Raw genomic sequence first — 24,283 nt, 5'->3', positions numbered from 1 at the left:
TTTATCCTTGTAATGCCATGTTTACCTAGAATGAAGATCCACTTATCTGGTTTATGCGATTTCATTTCTTAAACAAATATAAATATATCAATTCAAGCATCATAAAAAGAAACTACAGTGGCGTCGCAAGAACCATCTTGAGGATGAGTGGCGGCAATTTTTCAACATGTACACACACACACACACACACACATAATGAACCGTTTTATCGATGTGTTAAAGATTGATATCGCCATAAAGGCAATAAAATTGGTATTAACAAACTGATGTTAACACCTCTGGAACTCTGAAACTACATTCATTTCCCATTTAGGAAATGCACCAGTCCAATACTCGGATATTATCTCCGTATTGTTCATCCCTCTGCCCCCCGTTCTCTCCACAGTATAAAGACAAAATAAATACAATTCCTATATTCATGCAGGTACAGTAAAGCAACGATAAATGTCGGTCAACGATACGTCCACTCAAGCTTCAAAGGTCAACAGGCGAATTTCAAGTATTAACTTCATTAAAAATGAATTGTGCTGTTTGTAATTAACGGACCTTCCTATGATACTTCTATATTCAATATTCAGTGTCACATATTGTCAGAATGGTACACTCACCCTACTAAAAATGAAAAAGTTTAACGGACAAAACATCTCTGTTAAATATAATAATACAAATTTGAACATTTAAATATTTAAATCTAATCACACTCATGTATGTATATAATGGAAACATCGAGAATGAATACACTTTGATTGTAAACAGAAACAAATACATGTATTAGTTTCTTAAACAGCCTGTGTTTTAGCTGAAAAATAAGAAAAGATATGTTGTTGTTGTTGTGATTTGGATTTTTAACGTAGCAATGTGGCAGTTTATAGTGATGTCTAGCACTGGGGCATCATGCCGCAGACATGTAGCATGATGTCCCACCCAGTCACATTATCCTGACACCAGCTCGACCACTAACCTCTTGATGCTGAGCGCCAAGCGAGGCAGCTGTTAGTACCATTTTTGTAAGTGTTTGGTATGACTCGGCCGGGGATCGAACCCACAACCTCCCGCATCCGAGGCGGACGCTCTAACCACTAGGCCACTGGAGCGGTCAGAAAAGATATGAGTTGTTGATCGTAACAAATGGATATGAGTAGTAATAACTGGAGTGATAATAAAGCTGGTTTGTTGACAGTCTGATTACTTTTTAAAGCTAAGTTCTAAAAGATGTTTTCGGGACGGCTTCATTTTGCATTATGAAACCTATATTTAATGAAACCGATTTTTTGATGGAGCGCAGTGAAATTAACGGGAATATATTTGGTTTTAATTTTAATGAAACATTTTAAGAATACGTTACATATTTACTTAGAACAAAGCATATACATTCATAAACAAATTGGGAGCAGTGCCGTGTGTCACGTACATACTCAAACGTTATGCAATATCAATCTGGACTAGTTCTATGGGATTCAGCTATTTCTATGACAACCATCCTTGCATCACGTGCGGTAAATAATTGGTAAACTTAGTAAAACTCAAAACACGAGAGGTATTTGAAAAGCTATCTTCTGATAACCTTAATGTTTCTTTGAACCTGTAAACAAAATTTGATGTGCGAAATGGTAGACAAAATAACGTTCTGTATATTATCTGGAGCTACTCGTGCAGTACGCTGTAAAACTGCGGAGATATAACATGAAGTTGGAAATACAGTTTTCTAGTGTTTGTACGGCATACAGGATGTTTTGAAGAAGAAAAAAAATAAAACATGACATTGAATAATTGGATAATCGGGGAAGTGTATGGAGATGCATGTCGGTACTTTGAGTAGACGTACCATTCACTACTGAAGAACCTTGCTTAAAGCGCACCAATATTTCAGAACTTCTGAATGCCGTTAGCAGGCCTGTTAGTAAGTGGATATACCATAACATTCCGCTGGTGTAGCTGCTTGACATAAGATTGTCTTAGAGAATGAAAATAGTGCTTGTAAATCCTTCCAAGTCTGGCCCAACACATCTGGGACAAGATTAAAAATCGGCATTGATAACAGTGAGCTTAAAGATGGAAAATAATCGGCCGATGTTCAGACGGAAACACACCAGAATCGACAGTTTGCGAGCAAAAAGTGACATAAAGCTTTCTCACCAACCGGCAGTCCTTGACTGCACTGCTGGAGAAACATGCCGATTTATCCTTGTGTTAATTATGATTATCTAAAGGCTGGTTTGCAATCGCTGTGTCTTTATATTATCCTGCTTGATTGATGATCGTAAATACCTTCTTCCTGGAATAAGGGGAATTCAGTGACTATGGAAATTTGGATGACACCTCTCACCGAAAAAGACTGCAAGCTTATTAAGGCCACGCAATACACATTTGAAAGCAAAAATAACAAGATAAATATGAAAACCACTTACATATAAACTTAAAGACATTAACACCTTTACGTAAATAATGCTATGCATAGTAGGCTGTTGGAATAGACTGTGTTCTGATGGTATCCACTCCCCCAACAATGTTGGCGATATCAATGTAACAATTGGCATCATTTTAATCTTATAAAACGGCCATTAATTGGACAAATGACACTAATTAATCAATCAGTTCTAGGAGAAAACTGTTAATTTAATGTTCGAAATTAATGTTAATATTAAAAAACCTTTCATCGATTACTCCACCAGATTGATAGCCGTAGATATATTTGTCCATATGGACAGCCTTTCATTAGATGGAGGGCCATTATGTACAGAAACTGGAAAAGGCTATCAAATGTTGTCTTTTAAGCGTAATTGACCTTTCTAAGGAGATATCCGATTAGACTGGTTTAGCTATAGTATTTGTTTAGGGCAAGAAACGGTTCTCTTTTGGAAATTGCAATTACCACCATTCAGCACCAAGAGCTATCCAAATCAGATAAAGTTGTACATTCTCCAGCCAGAAGTACGGTGATAAGATGCATCATACATGAATTTAAGACGCAGATACGTTAGTGTTAATGTATACTTGTAGACAAGCCAAGCATCCAAATACCTGGAACATTAATTTACGCTAAATATACAGTTTTGTTGTTTTATTTCTTCACAGCAACACATGTATACGTGACAGTTAACATACATTTTTGTTTGTGTTATCTTCGATACAAACTTAAAGCAATTTGGCACAGCGCGAAGTCTGCGTCATTTCATGAACGAGAAACATACAAAAACCAGTAACAAAAAGCGTAGCAGATTAATTATCGTCCTAACTTCTCTTTAAAGGACACTCACAGGACAAATATCCTTTACAAAAAAAATATATACAAGCAGACGTAAGTGAATTATTTAAGAGACAATGTATGTTTACTAACATATGTACTATATGGAGAGTAAGATATGGTTAGACATAGCAAAAGTAAGTCAGGCACACAGTGTACAATGAATAGAGGTTTTGTTTTTATTTATACAGGCGTCTACTACTGACATTTTAATTCTAAACCTTTTTCTTATGCTTCAAGCAATTCTTGTAGGATTGCATTTCATAAAATGTTACGCTGCTTGGCCCTTAGGGTAATTAAGTAGAAAACAATTCCTAGAATCAATTCCTATTGTTAATTGATTGGTTAATTGATTAAATAAATTTTTTTCTTTTTCTTTTTAAAGCACATTCGCTTACCGCTTGCAATTCTGTTTTACCGAATCCAAATTTTGTTATCTGCTATTTCTTTCTCTTTATTTGTCAGTCTTGCCTACAATTAATTCATGGATGATTATTATTATTATTATTATTATTATTATTATTATTATTATCATCCTTTGGGAATTAATTCTACATTAGTAAGCATGTTAATTTTTTTCTCTGATAAGCATCATTATATATAGTTGGATCGGACCTTGTAACTTTTTATTATTATCGTGCGATTGTTTTCCAATATTTGCAGGATGCTAGTTAATGTGTTTTTGGTGCCGGCTGTAGAGCAGGATTTCCCCAACCAATCTCGAATTGAATTTATTTATTTGCTCATTTTTAGGGAAATTCTTTGTGATACCTGTCATCAAAGATAGCGCAAATAGTTTTTATTCAGTGTCCAATTTGTAGAGAAGAACCAGATATTTTCGCGACTTTTGTATTTATGTCTAAAAAATTGATGACTTGGCACAAATCTCATGCTGGATCTAACAAAGTATTTTAGCAAACTAAAAGAATACATCCAAATTTCTTTCATGCATGCTTCACTGTTTGCAATTTATCATGGGTATTTTTTGGGGTGGGGGATCCATGAAAACAGTATCAAGTTCGAGTAAAAATAAAACTGCACTTGTAATGTTAAATATTGTCACAAATATAACAGTAGCTGGAACCCTTTTGAGAGAGAGAGAGAGAGAGAGAGAGAGAGAGAGAGAGAGAGATAACACCATTGACAAGGTCATTTGTAAAGAAAGTCATCTGTGCCAGCGTTTCCTAAAATATGAATAATAATCATATGGTATAAATAAGATATTGACAAACCGAAACTTGATGTTACAGAATTTTTACTAAGTCATAGGCCTACACTTATACCGCATATGAGCAGAAGCGAATCCAGATGCTATAACCTGTACAGTATCTGAAAATAAACACACGTGGATTATGTATATTTATTCTGTTGGCTTCATTTATGTGAGTGATCAAAGGGAGTGGAATTGATGACTTCCTGATTTTTTTTTTCTTCTCATGATTATAAGAAGTAAACAAGATGTTTAATTGAATCTGAGTTCAAGACCTAACCTTGTTTTTGAGTTAGTGTGTTTTGTCCCCGCAGAAAATAGCATTACGTCGCAGGTCAAGTGAAATATATAATTTGCAGACTGTAAACATGTATGCATTCCTGTTTTACGAAAGGTCTGTGGAATCACTTATAGCTGTGTTCAGATATAATTTGAGAAGAATTATTTATTTAAAATACTCATTGTAATTACAAAGTGTTAGTTGACCTTTTGACTGAAACATTGCATTGGAAATATAGAGGGCTCATTCAAAGACATTCTGGATTATATCATTGCGATTCATCAGGACCTTTTGGAATTCACTAGGAATATTCTATACTTTGGACTTGTGATATAAGATTTAGGATTATTTGGTTATAGTTCAATATACTGTAAACGTCTTTTGAATTTTCACCTTGTATTCAGGGGACATAAATTGCTTGTTGAATTTTTCTCATATTGATAGTTTCACATCTTTTTGTTGCAGAGTTTAAGACCTCGAGTTCTAACATGTGACATTGACCAGCATCCTTGACCTTTAAGAGACTACGCGATTTCGTGGTATTTGCATGAATAAAAAGACAATTACTGGAAATAAATTAATTTTAAAATAAACGATAACCATAGTTAGCCATGTTTTTAAGATTGCTTTAAACAAATAAGCTAGCGACATCGAACGCACAGTACGATATATGAAAATATGACAATTTTCTGTATAAAAGTAATGACTTTATGTTGTGGGAAGGAGTTGGAAAGAAAGATACTTTTAAGACAAATTAATGCTCGATTATTAAATATTTTCGTTATAAATCTGAAGACCTATAGAATGACGGGATTTAAAAGCACCGTTGATCTAATTTGGGTATGAAAATGACCTTGGAACATGGCTGGGGAAAAAAAGAAGAACACATGGGTTTCTCAAATAAAATCCCCCGTGGAGTACCTCCTTTCAGTGCGATAATATCAGTGTAAGAACCGCTGTTTTGTTTTCTTTTTCTGTTGATGATGAGTAAAACAGACTCCTTAACAAATTTTTGAGCTGCAGGAATTATCAGTAGTGACAAGAAGTCTGCAAGAATATCTATGTACACGAAAAATCATCCTGCTTTAGGATTCCCGTCATGCCTCGTAATGTTTAATTGACTGTGGCATCTGTCTGTAATTCTTAATCAAGGATTTTGTTTTAATAAGCAGGCAAATCATTTCAAAACTTGCCCTTAACTTGAGAATTAATTTACACTGTGTAGTTAGCATCATAACTTTGACTGACTTTAAGTCTATAGACTTAAACGTCACTATAGACATCACTATAGACTTTATTTAGACATCACTATAGACTTTATTTAGATTCTTGGCATATTAGTTATTTTATCTAATTATGTCTATTTATGTCTAATTATGTCTAATTATATGCATAAGTACATGATATTTTTAGAATTTTGAGACATGTAGTTATTTTTTTCAGTTATTTTCGCAAATTACTGAACTCAATTTCTTCATTTTCTTTTATGTGTTCTACAGAAACTGCTTAGGCCTGTTGTCGTGCATAAATATGTATCATTATAAGTACGTATCATTGTTAGAGTTTTGTTCCACTGAAAACAATTTTGAAAGTATTATTATTTGTTTTTGTTTTCCTTCTCATTTTTGGGAATGGGTAGATATTTAGACTTGGAAGATTTTGTAAGAATATGAATTTTATTTTCATAACTGGCGATTGACTGAATTATATTTTTGTTTTAGACTGACATCGTCCAGTCCTAGAGGCACTCAAAGGAAATCTTAGAAAGTTTTAATGTAGTTATTATATCACACCAAATTGAAAATCGTTCCCTTAATGCTGTATTGAATTATCTCAGAGCTTTCTTTTAAAGGATCGCTGAGATTTTATTATACATTTCATTTGTCCGTATATAACACGTCTAATGCCCTTCAAATCCTCTTATATTTTTCAAACTCGACACGTGCAATTTGGATGAGTGAGAGTCCTACGAGTGAACATTATGCCACCATTTTGGGAATTTTGGTTTTTCTTTCGGAGGAGAGGGTGGGTGGGTATAGGAACAGGATGCCTTTACGTACATTTAAAATATCTCTAGAGTTGTTTTTCTCACGTGTCTGAGAATTTGCATGTGTGAGATCAAAACCCAAATGTCAGCATGTTATACTGAGACTCACGATATTTTTTCCCTACCTCGCTTGGCCGGAACATGGGCCCTAGATAGTAGCATAGCCCCCCCCCCCCCCGAAAAAAAACTCTACAAAAAAAAAAACCCAAAAATAAATAACACAGCAAAAACGTATCGAGATTCCAACCCTATAATCACACATATACTCTTACTGGGAACGAGGCACATATTTATGCATACAGCTAACATTTACCCAGTCTACCTGTAATCCCGAAACTTTAGGTTATGAGTTGTACACTGGGGAATCACTGCCGAAAACCATGCGTATATTTACTGATTTACTGGCCATAAAGAAAAAGATGTGTATAAAAATGATCTTTATTATCAGTTTTTAGTTTTGCTTCTGATTCTCATTTTCATATTATTATTATTATTATTATTATTTATCCAATTTATGATGAATTAAATGTGTAAAATGAGAATGCTTCTTGCCGCGATATTGTCAGTGTTTTTCCTGTTCATCTACTTAATTTAACCCCAGTGGGATACTATTTTCGAACCCTTTGCAGAATTTATGACGCAGATACCAAATATACAATGGTGTTACCACTAAGCGGGGAGGATTTTTGAGAGCGTTTACACGGACTAAAAATGTTGAATACCAATTTTACCAGTTTCTTTGGGAGAAATGCAATAATTTTATTTGATTTTTCCCTAAACTTCTGTCAGCACTTACCTTAATAAAGTAATAACCAGATTTTAGGCACTTGGTAAAACTTAACAGCTGACCACTGCATGTTTGCTACCTCTCCACCCCCTTACCCGGAAAAAAGTTCTTTGGGTGCCCCGGCTAAAATTCACCATTAAGGGTGCAATGGACCGTTTGATGCACAAATCTGATGTTGCATACACCTGCCAAATATAAAAATACATAAAATAAATAAAATACGCGAGTGAACCAAAGAGGTCCATAATTTTGGATAGGTATAATAAAGAAAGACATAAGAATATCATTCACTTAACCTGACAAGTCAGTGGAAATTCACAGAATAAAATGTCGATCACCCTATCCCCGAATTTATACATGCATTTTTCATGTCCGAAGGCCATTTTTTTAGTGTGCAAACACAAGCCATTTCACTAGGCGATACTTTTTAAAACATTGTGTACTTAACAGCTGGATGTATTTCAAAATGGTTGTCATCCAGGCAGTTTTTGAGATATTCTGCTTGCCTTATGACCAAATTCACAAATATATCAGCGACCGCTCTGGTGGCCTAGTGGTTAGAGCGGGGGTTCGTGGGTTCGATCCTCGACCGTGTCATACCAAAGGCTTACAAAAATGGTACTAACAGCTGCCTCGCTTGGCGCTCAGCATTAAGATGTTAGTGTTAGGACTGGTCGGCCTGGTGTCAGGATAATGTGACTGGGTGGGACATCATGCTACATGTCTGAAACATGATGCCTCAGTGCTAGACATCACTATAAACTGTCACACATAGTAGCGATATGATTGAAAACTTGTTAAAGCTACGTTAAAACACACACACACACACACACACACACACACACACACACACCCATGTCTATAATTATTACACAACAGTAGCTCAAAAAGTCACACCATAGCCTTAAGTTACGAAATTTGACTGGGGCCAGTTTGTGAAACTGTCCCATCCTTGAGTGATACGACTAAATTATGGTACCATAGTTTATCACCAAACAGTCACAGCATGCAACGCCTAAACTGAATTTGTTTGCAAGCATGATTTTGCGACAACGTATTTCTATTGAATGACTGTCTTGTCTGACACGCCTGACATCATACGGGCCCGTGTGACTGTCTTGTCTGACACGCCTGACATCATACGGGCCCGTGTGACTGTCTTGTCTGACACGCCTGACATCTTGCGGGCCCGTGTGGTTCCCATCCTATCAGTGCATTATATGCTTGCTTCGACAACATGAGCTCCACCCCCTGTGTATGAAGCGCGTCATCTTCCTCACGTTCTGAATACAGTAGCATCTCTCCTGTCATCAGTCTTCTTTCTCGGGATTGAGTCCATCTTGTTTCGCTAATGCCCAGTAAGGATAGGTTGTAGTTGCTCATCTCTTCTGCTACCTGTGCTGTTTTTCCTGCCTCGTACATTGTCCTCACATTCCATGTTGCGATAATAATTCTCTTGTTTGATAGAATGCTGGTCTGCTTTATGGCTTCCGCGGGCTCGCGGCTTTCACATCATAAGTCTTCCAGAAGAAGACTCTTCCTCCCTCAGGCTTTCAGTTTCTGGATTTTATTCTGTTGGCGTTTTTGTAGCAAGTTGGGTTTTACAGCATCGGGGTGCTAGCCCCACGCCCAACCCTCCTCATTTTACATCAGGACTTGGGACCGGCAATGGCGGAGTTAAAAGTGAGATAGGGAAACTAATATTTTCTTAAATAGAATTCAGTAGTTGGAAAATTCTTTAAATAATGTACTAATACAAGTCAAGATTATTAAGAATATTTGTAACGTCCTCGGTAGGGTAGGTCGCGCTTAACTAGAAAACAAACTTTAATCAGATTCGATTTTGACGTTTTAGTTTGCTATGCGAGTGTTACGTAGATTCGGAATATTAGTCTCTAAGTCTTTTCTTTAACCGTATTATCTTACAGAAGTGTGGATTGGATTTCTTTCTTTCTAAGTTTAAACTTTTCTCGCAAAAGTGTACATAACTTCTATATTTTTGTCCAGTGTTTTAAACACTCATTTTGCATTATTTTGGAAATGCAAATACATTGACACGGTTTTAGCTGTATGTATATTACGTTTAATTAGGGGTGTGGACGTTGGGTTGTATGTAAGAATACAGGTATGTAAGGTTTGCTAAATACAAACTTTCGCATATATGTCTTTTATACCTTACAGTAGAAAGTCTGCGTGTGATGTACTGTGAAAATACACAAACGTCATGGAGAACAATTTACATGTTGACCTTAATGGTACTTTCAACACATTTTTGGCTGTATCATGCCGACGACTGGAGCTAAGCACCTTTCCCATGATCACAATGAGACAGCCAACCCAGGATGGTCTGAGTGGGTATAGAACCGGCAACTTTAGGATTAAGAGCCGGACGCTATGCGACTGAGCTACCATTGTTGGATAAGAGTTACCCAGCCCGAAGTGGTTGATTAAACATAGATGTTTAAGTATGGTTTTACTACAGTGAGACGTTTCTTGTTGAAATACACAGTGCTTACACTGACAGTATATGTACAACATGAATACGAAACGAAAATTTAACAAAATTTACTGCGAAAGACGCTTTTTTCATGTAAATGTACTTCTACGAAATTGAATTAACATAAACAAGCATTCCATTACAAGCAAATGATTGATGTTCGTTCATTAAGGTTGTGCTCTATCTTATTTAGAATTGATGACTGATAGAAGCAAGTGTACAAACTTAAAATAATTCCTTAAGTTAGTTTGCACTCCTGTTAGATAAAACGAGTCTAGCGAAACCCTATATATAATTGATCAGTCAGAAGCATGTCTAGCTACACCCTATAGATAATTGCTCAGTCTAAAGCAAGTCTAGCTAAACCTTGTAGGTAATTGCTAAGTCGGAGGATTATTATTATCAACGATTCCCCGACAGAATTATGTAAGGCTTAAAACTTGATGAATGGAGAGATAACGAAAGAACTAAGGACTTTATCAAAGGCTTTTAGTGATAGCAGTATCAGCAACAAATTTGTGGTATGATAATCACAGAATAAATCAGGACATTAATTGGAATAAGTATTATGGGATTCTTGTAGAATATTAAGGATGTTTAATCTCATCGACTTTGTATGTTATGTGAAAGACCAGAGAGTTTGTGGGAAATAGGGGTGAGTGGTAGAAAAAAGAAAAAATTATCTGGAGGGGGATATAACATTTTCTGCTGACATAGAATTCTTTGGAAACTTATCAAAAAAGTACTGCTACATTTCCTAGATAACCTGGCAGGTACAGGTGAAAATCAGCCACACTACAACTTGGAGGAAAAGATACAGACAACTAGACTAATTTGAGGAACCAAAGCTTGTAAACTGCTTTGTGTAGGAAACTACCTTTTAACCAGCAATGTTTATAATTGGAGGCGCAGGAAAAGAAAAATCATATTTGTCAATATGCAAGCAGTATGTAACAATGTGTATGTCTTAAACATATCACTGATACGAAATATATTTAGTGCGTTCATAACAATTATCTTCATTTACTATTATTATTATTATTATTATTATTATTATTATTAGTAGTAGTAGTAGTAGTAGTAGTAGTAGTGGTAGTAGTAGTAGCATTAGTAGTAGTACTAGTAGTAGTAGTAGTTGTAGTAGTAGTAGTAGTGGTAAATTAATGGTAATTTTTGTTCGAACCAATAAAAATATCTCGACATTTAGCATGCGAAAACAGCAGGATGGAAATAACTGGAACAGAGTTTGGAGAATTATACTCAGTAGAATGGTTACAGTTAGAAGAGAAGCATATACGGCTATGCGCCAAATGATGCCCCTTATCTTTCACAAGCCTCCAGCTGGCAAAATAAATGAGGTTCTATTTAATTACCCAAGGTTCATGAAGTTGTACGTCTTTAGCAAACATTATCCATTCTTCTCAATGACATAGATTCCAGGAATTATTGTGGTTCGTATATTCTATTTCATTTAAATTCAGCTGCGATCTCTTCTTGTTAATTGTCAGTTACATCAGATATCTCCCACCATTCTGTGAAAATCTTGCAAATTGCAATTATTTATCATAAAATAAAGACGGTCTCAAACAACAGTAAATTAACTTGTTTTTAAAATGGGTATTTCAAGCATGACCTTATTATTGTATAACATATAGTATAGTAGTAGTTTTGTTTTTCATGTGTTTGTTTTAGCTTTAAGTTGCGTAATAATGAAAGCAAATGAAAATAGTTTGGAACTATTATTAATGTCAGATCTTAAATGGGTGATCAGTCATGTGAATGATAATTATGCGTGCTAAAATCAAAAGAGAAAAGCATGAAAGTTTACCTTTAATTTAGACACAAAGAGGGATAAACAGGGAGGCACAATGTTTATGTCATCAGGTGAAAAAGCTGTAGCTGGTGATATTCTAGGCGAAGAGTTTCAAAGTGTTCCAAAGAATCTACAACCCCGATAAACATGCGATCGTCATATGAACGTTCATCACTGTGTTCAGATAATTAGGGCCATAATGTGCGTTTTGCCCCCTTTTCCCCCTTTGGATGCTGACTAGTCACCACATCCTCTCTCCCTCATGACTGGGCAAGCAAGCGACATACAATGCACAACTCGTGGATGATTAATCAACTAAAGTAGTCAGAACACATACACGTTCTTGAGGCTGAACACGGTATCATTCTGCATCATTGGTAAACAGCCAGTACGATCAATACTTTCCAGGGTATGTAAGCAAGCTGTATGATTATATCATCCGTTACTGACGCAGATTTTATCAAAACGGCGTTGTTACGTGTGTTTAATTCAGGTAGAGATAATCTATTTTGATTTAATCTACATAGAGTTAGAACAGCTCTGCTAATATCGAAACGTAACTGAATATTTCTAGTGAAAGAGCTGGAAATATCACTGGTCAACAGTGAAATCATTACTGACTTGAAAAGGCCCTAATCTGTAGTATTTTGGTGTGCCGAACACGAATATAACCGTGAAAAATTTGTATTGGCTCTCGTTTTGAAGATATTCATATACCTCATTTTCTATGTTTCACTGTGTAAATTTCTCCAGTAGGACTGCAGCAACATCCGGAATAATGATGTAACATTGCATAATACCATCATGCTCACATCATCCACAGTTGATTGCATCATTTTCTGATGCAATGCAATACTAATGCCATGAGGCTGCTGAAGTAAGTTGGCGTCAGCAGTGTACTATACATGTGTAGGCCTATTATACTAATGCCAGGCGGCTGCTGAAGCTGACGTAAGCAGTGTACTATATAAAGCCCAATCAGATAGGTTCAGCATTTAAAATATTTTAGACGTTGTGCGAGACAGTTCAAGCTACTGTTACATAAAACTTATTATTTTATCCATTTACGTACAATAAAGAACAGTAATGCCTCGAAAGTGTGTTAATACCGCGGACAATTTTTGCTATATTTGTGGGGAAGTGACATTTGCCAACCAGAAGAAAAGTATCAATTCTCAAGTGAAGAAGGCATATCATCTTTACTTCGGATGCAAGGTTGGTGACCAAGACAAGCCTTGGGCTCCGCATATATGCTGTGCTACATGTACAACACAGCTTTCACAGTGGTTGAATTGCAAAAGGTCATCAATGCCGTTTGCAGTCCCAATGGTGTGGAGAGAGCCAAGCAACCACCTAAATGACTGTTACTTCTGCTTGGTTCCTCCTCTTTCCGGCGGAATAACGAAGCGAAAGAAGTCGAGAATAGTCTACCCAAACATTCCGTCTGCATTGAGACCAGTTCCACATGGTGAGGGACTTCCTATTCCAGAACCTCCAGCAGAATATTCTCTTGATTCATCTGACGAAGACAAAGGTGAGTCGACCTGTTCTTCTCCTGGTCCATCAGCATGCAGTGATCCAGATTTTCACTGTGGTGCATCATCAACCCCACACAGAATAACACAGGAAGAACTAAATGACCTGATTCGTGATTTGGACTTATCAAAGAACAAGGCAGAATTGCTAGGATCAAGACTCCAACAATGGAATCTTCTAGAAGAAGATGTCACAATTACTGCATATCGAAAGCGCCACCAGCAATTGGAGCCTTTCTTCAGAAAGGAAAGTAATCTGATATTCTGTTCCGATATTGAGGGCCTCATGAATGCTTTAAAAATCACTCATGACCCACAAGAATGGAGACTATTTGTGGACTCTTCGAAACTGAGTCTCAAGGCTGTGCTTTTGCACAATGGAAACATTCTTCCATCTATTCCAGTAGCGTATGCTGTCCACATGAAAGAGACATACGATAACTTAAGGCAGCTACTGAATTCCATTGAGTATAACAAGTACAGCTGGCACCTCTGTGGTGATTTGAAGGTAGTTGCCCTTTTAATGGGACTGCAGCAAGGATATACAAAATACATGTGTTTCTTATGCGAGTGGGATAGGCGAGCAAGGAAAATGCACTACATGAGGAAGGAATGGACTCACAGGCAGAATGTAGCCATTGGAGAGAAGAATATCCAACACCCAGCTCTGGTTGAGGCTCAGAAAATCTTGCTACCACCCCTTCACATCAAACTAGGTTTGATGAAGAACTTCGTGAAAGCCATTGACCGGACTTTGCCAGCATTCCGATACCTGCATGAAAAATTCCCTCGACTCAGCGAAGCAAAGATTAAAGAGGGAGTTTTTGTGGGTCCTCAGATTCGAGAGCTTTTCAAAGATGACCGGTTCAACAACTTGCTGGAAGGTGACGCGAAACAAGCATGGAATGCTTTTCGCCTAGTTTCTACAAACTTCCTCGGAAATGTTAGGGCAGAAAACTATAAGGAACTAGTAGAAGACATGTTGATGAAGTATAAGAAACTTGGCTGCAATATGTCTCTAAAGATTCACTTCCTTCATTCCCATTTGGATTTCTTTCCTAGCAACTGTGGTATTGTTAGTGATGAACACGGCGAACGTTTTCATCAAGATATCGCAACAATGGAACAAAGATACCAGGGAAAATGGTCCACTACAATGCTGGCTGACTACTGCTGGACACTCCTCAGAGATGCTCCCGAACAGCTGTACAAGAGACAGGCGAAGAAATCTAAGATGTAGTCAATGACTTGATTTTTTATAGGTAGGCTATTACAGTTGACCTTTTACTATTGGAATGCATTTCGTTATGTAAACATTAATTTCTTGCAGATTACAAAAAAAACTAGAGCCAATTTTGCAATTTGACTGTCATATTCGTGTTCAGCACATAAAAATTGATAAGAATTGACTAATTTTATTTCAGTAACATGACTTTTGTAAAAATTTGTTGTCCAGTGTATTCGGTCGACCTACATTTACTATATATGCTTACCATTACAAGAGGTATAAATAGTTACGGCGTAATTTTCGATATTAGCTCATAAAGGGAGGGGACCATAACGTGTTTTTCAAGCGAATCTAAACTCTTAATAGGTCGTTTTCATGTACACTATTAACACAAGCCATAGAGTTGAATAACTAACGCGCCGTATTGTCATATACAAGATCGCCGGTACGATATCAAGTTTTGGACGAGAATCTACTTATTAAGTAGGGAGAGAACCAAGTCTAGCTGGTAAATGTGAAGAAGAGAAAGTCAGATTTGATGATTCTAAGGTCGATTTCACTATAGAATACTTGGTACTCATAATCTCTGAATTTTATCTGAAATTGATTCGGACTGCGCACATTAGTTCACTGTAACGCCTCACATGTTTACAATTAGTCGCCCCCAAGATTTCAAAGAACTAATTCAAAAGAATCACTGTGATATATAGTGACAACAAGTCACATTTATGCTAAAAATATTTTTAGGGAGTGTATGGAGGTCTCTAGAAATGATATTAAACTACCAAGTGACTGGAAGATGTCAGCGGCTGATCACCAACTATATGATGGTCATAAATACGTATCGCGTGCTGATGCATCAGCTTGTTGAAGATATGAATCATGTATATGTGACAGGTTGTTGTAAATCAACCCAGAGATTATCTTAATGACTACAATCTCATCAGGGAAACCAGAATTCAGGTTGTCCTTTTCTGCACTTTTACCGCTGGTGCATCATGCGCACTTGAGATCGCATATGGCCTAATATCCGATCATAACTGTTTGTAGTCTGTCCGCGAATAACTCGCTTATGTTTTCAGAGGACACTTTTGCCAACTGGAAAGGTATTGGATTTTCTGCAGGCACCTACGACGTAAAATCAACCAATGAAGATTGTTGTTGTTGTTGTTGTTGTGGGGTTTAACGCCATTTTTCAGCACGATAGGCTATACATGGCGGCCAGTATTAATGGTGGAAGAAGAACCCGGAAAACCCCGGAAAGAACCACCGACCCACAACCAATGAAGAAACTGAACGAAGAATCACATTAACAATCGGGAAAGACCCTAAAATTTCCATACATGTCAGTTTTGTTAAATAACTGGATTCTAAAACGTACGCGGTTGAGAATGCACGGCCGTCAATATGATAAATGTCAGGATGGGCAGACAACATTTCAGATGTCAACGATTTTTATGTGTGGGATATCACATCGTTCCGGACATTTTAAAATTATCTCAACAACGCTGGTCAATTTAATTTGTGACGAACGACATCGGTGGTAATTACAAAAGCGGGCCTGAATACATAGTTGGTCAGGGTTGTATTCTCTTTGGGGTTTCCATAGGCGAGTTGATATCAATTACACCCCCATCCCCGTTGTCTATTCCTTGTCATAATAACCAGTTGACACATATATCTTTTATCAAGACGGACACGTTGTTGTCTGCGCGGTGAAACAATTGATAATATAACTAGACATTAGACATTGACCTGACATATAATTACACTTTCCGACTAGACCCTGTGATTGGAGGGTGCTGGTGGTCGAATGAGGGTCGTCAATATACCTGTAGAAAATACATAAAATTCATAATTGAAAACGTTACCTATTTTTTTAATATCCTATCACTAAGTGAAGGTGGACCTAAGTGAAAATCTGTTTGGGAAAATAAAAAACGCAATAAAAAACAATTGTGGGCTCACATTAAAACTTTCTTCAACAAAAATGACCGAATATTTTCCCATGTGGTTGACCCAAACACATATCTCTCAGCTTAATGCGGCCAAACAAAACAATACCTCAGTAACGTTAAAATTGTCCAAAATTAGAGGTAAACAGGTGCAAAAGACCGCTGGAATAAGTTCATTCATCGCAGCGATTCCAGCATTGTTGGCAGGAGCGGCTACAGCGGATGCAAAAACTTCAGCGTTAGGAGCTGTCGGAACACCATCGCGGATAGCGTTGCAAAATAGCAGTCGGTAGTGGAGCCTCAAGTCGCCGAAAACCATGGGTCAATTGTGATTTGCTCGCGATGGTAAATTCAAACATTTTCTTGATGTCATTGCGCGATATTAACTTGAATCAACCGTGCCACAAGCACGTGGACCATAATATTCAACGCGTAGTAACTGTTTGGAGCAAAATTACTGGATTATTAATCGAATAAGAGAACGACAATTTTACAGGCCACCCTCAGCAAATGGATGACTTGTTTTAGGTTTTTGTTGATGATAAGGTTGTCTCAATCGAAACGAATAAATCTCTACTGTTATTCAACAATGATGAACTTGTCAGTTTAACAGTTAGTGGTCAAAGACGAACGTCATATGCAAAAGTTATTGGCGTAATCGGTGTATTTTTATATGAAAGGGGTGCCAGACCACCAGAATGCACAATCGTCGGAGATTTAAATGTCCTCAATAAGAAGTTTCCCATAATATAATGACAACTATGTCAGTGTAAAAGGGTACATAGAAGTGCTTGTGACTAGAATCACAACTAATGCAGCTATCGTAGGTGCACCAATCAGAATTATTGTCCGAGCTACATCCATAGTAACCGGCATCTCTGGAAGTGCTAGGAAATTAATTTCAGTACGAATTGAATTCACGATTACGTGTCTATGATAAACTGCTTGCATAGAGCAGTCCCAACATAATCAGTAAACTATTCGGTAGCCATCGAGGATAAAACAAAATGCTCACTGATGTTTTGGACTCAAACACTACTCTGGGACTTTTGTGATTATGTCATTGTGATATATCAAAATATTTGGTACATCAACACACTAAAGTCTATTATAATTAATTTGGGACATCTATACTTTTCGGACTTGTCATAGAAACTTTATGAACAAAGACGGTACGCGTAGTGCCGAATTGTACTCGGTAAGGGAACCATCGTCGGTGGAACGCAGTACAGCGCGTACGTTCTTCGTGATGTTTCTGTCTCAACCGAATTCGAAAATTGCACACTTTGTATTTACCACGCGGTTCTATGTTCTAACACTGGAGTAGCTTAGATGACTCGTATTTGAAAATCCTGAGCTTGTTCTTACTCATTGCTTAAGTATTATCAATGTAATGGCCCCATCCAACCTAGCCCTCCTGTGGCCTAGTGGTTAGAGCGTCCGCCTCGGAAGCGGGAGGTCGTGGGTTTGAACCCCGGCTGAGTCATACCAAAGACTTACAAAAATGGTACTAACAGCTGCCTCGCTAGGCGCTCAGCATTAAGACGTTAGTGTTAGGACTGGTCGGCCTGCAGGATAATGTGACTGGGTGGGACATCATGCTATATGCCCAAGTGCAAGACATCACTATAAACTGCCACACTGCAGACATCGTAGCGATATGACTGAAAAATTGTTAGCTACGTTGAAAATCCTAATCACACACACACACACACACACACACGCCAATCTAGCCCCTACACTACGCACCCCCCCCCACCACCACCACGATGCTGACCTAAGGGGTCGTAAACTAAATTTCTTTACATTTATCATGACTATTCTTGTTACTTCTGCCCTTTAAAAAATATGTCAAAAATATTTGTAAATGTCAGCATAGTTGAATGTTTTGTACATTTGATTTTTGAACTCCTCACAAGGATCCCAGAGGAGACGGCAATTGAATTTATCCTCTGATATAGATTTATCACATGAAAAAACTAATTACCAAGTCCGATTATTTTTCCACCCAGTGATTTAGGAGGAGATAAAGTCACAGATGAATGGACGGAATGATTAGCTTACAGAGGAAATCAGAATACTACCTCACCCCACCCCAAAAATAAAGAACCGTAAGGAGACTGAAACGGAAGTTAGCTCACCTATAAGGTCAGAGGCATTCTGGTTGGAATCCCATGACGAAAGTGTATTTGCAATATCATCCCAAATTTGAATCTACCTTTCTTTCCCGTTTCATGTATGTAATCATGATGCTTGAGCATCAGAGTACTACGGATTTCTGAACTCGTCTATGTCATACAATTAAATTGAGACCAAAACCAGCATGATTTTTTTACCTCCGTAAGCAAAAAGTATCTTTTTGTGTGTGGAGAAGCCTGAATAACAGTAAGTCTCTAGTCCGCAACAAATAACAAGCAAACAAACAAACGAAATAAAAAAAACAACAAAGAAAAGTAATTGATTTGTAAAAAATACAAAAGTAGTTTCCATTCTGAAAATAGAGTTCTCAATCAGCTGTATATCTAAATTCTTAAACATATTAAAAGTACATTTTACAATTGAAAGGCCGTTTTGTTGAACATATTTATTCCATCTTGTATTGTTTTTATGAGATAAAACAAACTTATTACAAAACATATATTTAATTATCGATATTAAACAATTTAAAACATCAACAACACATTGCAATAACACACGTATTTAACACATTGTAATAACACACGTATTTCCAGAATATATAATGTACAGAATATGTTCCATTTACAGTTTCTTAACTTACATTGCGTATATGAGATTTACTGTCCCTTTTCATTAACATTACAAAGCTGGATGGTAGGGACCCGAGTGGCCTATTAGTCTAAAGAGTTCACCGTTCCGGATCACTGCCATCTCACCTCTGTTTGGTTGGGTTCGAGTCTCAGGCTCGGCTAACGTTGGTATGTGAGAAAGTCTGCCAGTAGCTTCTCGTGTGTCAGTGATTCTTCCCAGAGTTTGCCAGGGTTCTTCCTCCACCAGTTATACTGGCCGCCATGTATATCTCTATTGTGCTGAAAATTAACGTTAAACCCAACAACAATAACAACAGCAACAAAGCTGGATTGATTGCCAGTCAAACTGTTCATACTTTTATCCATTAGTTATTGTGATGATGATGATTATTATTATTCTGTCTGCTACTCTCAGCTTAGAAAATCAACAACAACAACAACAACAACAACAACAACAACAACAAAAATAGAGCAACAAAAGTAAAAACAAAGAAAAGGCCATAAAAAATCAAACAACCAACAATAATGATCAAATAATGATAGACGAAAGGAATGAGGAAAGAACAATTTTTGAGACGAACAATATACATTGAACTTTTTTTAATTTCAGGAGCAAACACTGGGATTGGCAAAGCAACTGCCACTGAGTTGGCTAAGAGAGGGGCAAAGGTCATTCTAGCATGCCGGGATCGCAAAAAGGGAGACGCTGTGGCCCGCTTGATCAAAATAAAAACAAAGAACGATGAAGTCTATTCGTATCATCTCGATCTTTCCAGCCTCGTTACCATTAAAGAGTTTGTTGACGATTTTATTGCACGGGAACCTTTTCTGCACATTCTTATCAACAATGCAGGTCAGAAAAATTGCATTAATTAATTAATGCAGTCATGCATGGTGTGAAATGTTCACAAGAACAGTACGTTTATCACAGTATTTTCACGTAACCTAAACGTATAATTCCGATCTAAATTGCATTCATCCATCCATCCTCTTTTGTAAAAATGATCACTTGTTTTGTTCGTATGGCATTTGGTTTTGCCGCTCAAAGATTGCAATAAAAATAATGTCATGAGAACCATTTACATTTAAGAGAAGGATATACACAAAAAAGCAAAATAGTTAGTTGGTACCAGGATAGGAAATCATGCCACATGTAAGGATAGTTTATATATTAAGAAAGCTAGGCCAAATTGAAATCTGAAATAGTGCAATGTTATTTCCTAGATACATTATTAATGAGCATTGAGGAATTTCCAGGAATTCAGCTTCCAGCTATTTCAATATATAAGCTGTTCTTCAAATAACTGGTCAAATCATATTTAAGAGAAAAAATGAACAAATAAAAACCAAAGAACAAAAAGAAAATATGAACCGTTTAGACCGAAGACTTAATCTACGACAATTTTCGAATACAAGATAATACATAGTATTTGAACGTCACCATACACATCGATAATGAGGTAAGGGAGGTAAATAAATAAATACTTTTGATATACTTTTACAAGTTACTTCCCATATTAGCAGTATAGGTAATGCCAAACGAATCCGAAAATATAACATGTTGAAATCCGGTTGCAGTAAAATACTTAACTGTGCTTCATTTGATTAAAATAATCTCAAAACGGCATGCTTGCTTTTTAAGATATTTGACAGCAGCGAAATTCCGGGAATTAATATCGCCCTTTTACTTTCTTTCTTCTTTTGTTAGATGTTGTAGGGTGTAACTTTCTAAAGAAAAGGGCTGGTGAGAATGGTGTTAAACGAATGAGTTAGGGCACATTTGCAAAGGAAAACACCTTTGATGACGCAGAATATTGAAGTCTGGCCGATATAAATCTGCATGCGAAATATGCGTGTACCATTAAGCGGCAATGACTCCATTAAGCCATGATAGAAGAAGATGATAATCAGATTTTGTGGAAGTTATATCAAAATAGCTGTTGGTGCAAACATTTTATGGATATTAAATAATAATAATAATAATAATAAAAATAATAATAATAATACTGATAATAATAATAATAATGGGAATCAATACGTGGGAGTAAAAGTGAGGGTCAAGCAATCAGGAACACGATGTTGCTGACGAGTCTGACGACGCGTGTTCTTGACAACGCTAAAGGAGGATGTCGCATACTAAAACTGTACATAAGCAACAGTGACAATCACCCTCAGCAGATATTTCATTAACATCAAGCTGACTACTAAATTTACATTGAATTCTAATAAGAAAGTCATTCATGTGCAGAAATATCAAGATGGCGAATCAGACAAACAAGGGCCACTTACAATAAAATCAGGAAAAAGCGTCATGCACATCAAGATGCAGACTAAACTAGGTTTAAATGCTACAATAATAACAAGAGTTGCTCACAAGAAAGGAAATTGGGCCGGTCTCACAATCAGGGGCTATAACGCGATAATAAAGGTCTCGGCTGAGCTAAGCAGCACGCCAAGTGTGGCTGAATTCCTATCATTAACATGGGATTTATTTATTAACAAGGGAAATGCATTAGGTTGGCCTAAATTATTAGGGGCTAAAACAGTCGGTTGACGATTGAGCTGGTCAAAAATCTCATTAATATCCAGCAGCAGACCAAATTTGGGTGAAATCATAAAATAATCAAGGGACCTGTTACAAAGAAATATAAGAAGTTTGATCTGATAATTGAGGGATACAAGTCTTCTAAACGATGACGTAGACCATTAACAGTTAACTCGGCCAAGGTCTCGTCGATATTTAACTGCATACGCAATTTGAAATCAAATAAGTAAGAGGAATGTTTTGTGAAAACGGAGGTGACACGCGACACGAACAGACATACATGCAACATTCGTTTGTGAGTGTGTGCTTGCATGCATGCGTGTATGCGTGATTTAGATTTTTTATCGTAGCTTTAACAATTTTGGTAATATTGCTACTATGTCTGGAATGTGGCAGTTGATAGTGATGTCTAGCAGTGGTTCATTATTCCGAAGATATGTAGCATCATGTACCACCCAGTCACATTATCTTGACACCAGGTCAACCAATCCTAACATTAACATCTTGATGCTGAGCGCCAAGCAAGGCAACTGCTAGTACCATTTTTATACGTCTATGGTATAACTCGACTAGGGTTTGAAAGTGCGACCTCCCGCATCCGAGGCGGATGCTAGAACCAATTAGGCCACCAGAGCAGTCACAGGCCAAATTTAATATCCACCGTTTTATGCAAGAATTGAAATAAAAATAAACACGTATTTAAATGTGCCATATACCAGTGGAAGAGATGGTGACAAAAACACATAAGAAAATGGTAATAACCGATAACAACTGTATTTCTTTTCCTTGATTCATTAAATCAAATATGACAATGTCTTTATCAATGATATAAAGTTGCAAACCACGTCGACATTATACAGCAAATTCCTCGGTTACGCGGTGCACAAACTGTGATGTATTTAATGTTTTGTTTTTGTTGTTGTTTCTTAAACATACTATAATGTTCTAAAAATAGATTATTATTAACTAAATATGAAAATGTCCAAAGCCCCCCCCCCCCTCTCTCTCTACCATTGTAGCAAGATACGGGCTAAAGTCTATAAATTCACGAACGTATGGAATTTTAGTTTGATTAATACCACGATATCTCTGGACTTATGAATGATGGTACAAGTTAAGTCGAACCGAACAAAGGATGAGAGAGAGAGAGAGAGAGAGAGAGAGAGAGAGTCAAACCTAGAAGTTTACGGCAGGTGGTGCTGTTAGTAAAACAGAATAATGACTTAGATCAACTTGTAAATACATTCAAATATATTTATTACCTGGTTCGTCATTTCGCTTAGTTTCTATTCCTTCTATTCAACATTAATTTCCAAGAGCCGGTAGGTGAACTGATTAGCGTTCATGTGAATGGCCTAGCTAACCAGGTATTTGTAATGCTCTACTTTTATTATTAAAACCATCTTTCATGTTTAAATCATAAGTTGTGTATCATATTGATTTAATCAATGTGAAGAAAAACAGAAACTAAAAAAGAAAACAATCAACTTATCAAAATGCAAAAGTGATTCTGAACGACCGCAAAAGGCATCTAACTACATCTTGTAGCCGACACACTCGGGGATATAAGGAGTTCAGTCACTAGGTCCATGCCTGTAATAAATCTTAACTCCGTTCAGAAGGCAAATATAAGTAGTTGTATGTGATATAAATTAAATATATGTACATTGTGTATGTTGTATTAATAATACACCACACGTTGTACAATTTTTTCATTCAAAGGAAACTCTGCATGCGTCGTTTCCTTTTAATGAAAAATTATTACATCTCGTGGTACATCATTGATAGAGTGTAAATTATATATATATATATATATATATATATATATATATATATATATATATATATATATATATATATATATATATATATATTTATTTATTTTTGACTTTTTCATATTCCAGTGGGTGTGAACAAAATTGTTTCAAACCTTATCTTCATGCAGAGATATGCTGATCGTTTCTATCACACAGAGTATCAAATTGTTGTCGACCATATTATTTGGTAGTTTTACTCCATATTTCAAAGGACACGAGGAAAACGTGAGAGAAACGTCACAAAGAATGTATATTTCGATATATTAAAGATTCATATAAAACACAAATAATAAACTTGTCCAGATGTATTATTATTTCCTTACAGTAGGACAATCACTACAATATAAATCATATAGAAAGAAAATAACCTTTTCGGGCTTGGAGAAGGTGTATATATACATGTTGTTTTCATAAATTTGTATATAGGTTAACTCACATTTACTTTATTTTATATTTTTTTATACGAAAGCATGCATTATTATTTGAAGAATTTTCAGATGAATCATAACATATGTGAATCCTATTGCAGTCGTTAATTATTTAGGATGCAATGGTCG

General features: G+C 36.5%; 1 protein-coding gene across 1 annotated transcript in view; it reads left to right on the top strand.

The window, feature by feature from the left end:
• Positions 1-24,283, top strand: part of LOC149779764 (retinol dehydrogenase 12-like) — a 32,728-nt gene that overhangs the window by 3,587 nt on the left and 4,858 nt on the right. The window contains exon 2 of the mRNA XM_089940621.1: positions 19,975-20,217. Within this exon, the coding sequence (XP_089796747.1) occupies positions 19,975-20,217 (243 nt within the window). The remainder of the gene's footprint in view (positions 1-19,974; positions 20,218-24,283) is intronic.

This window comes from Sinohyriopsis cumingii, chromosome 17 (genome assembly GCF_028554795.1).
Source record: "Sinohyriopsis cumingii isolate HCF-2022 chromosome 17, ASM2855479v2, whole genome shotgun sequence".
NCBI lineage: Eukaryota > Metazoa > Mollusca > Bivalvia > Unionida > Unionidae > Sinohyriopsis > Sinohyriopsis cumingii.
The sequence above is the reverse complement of the archived record's forward strand: the minus strand, read 5'-3'. Positions and strand labels throughout refer to the sequence as shown.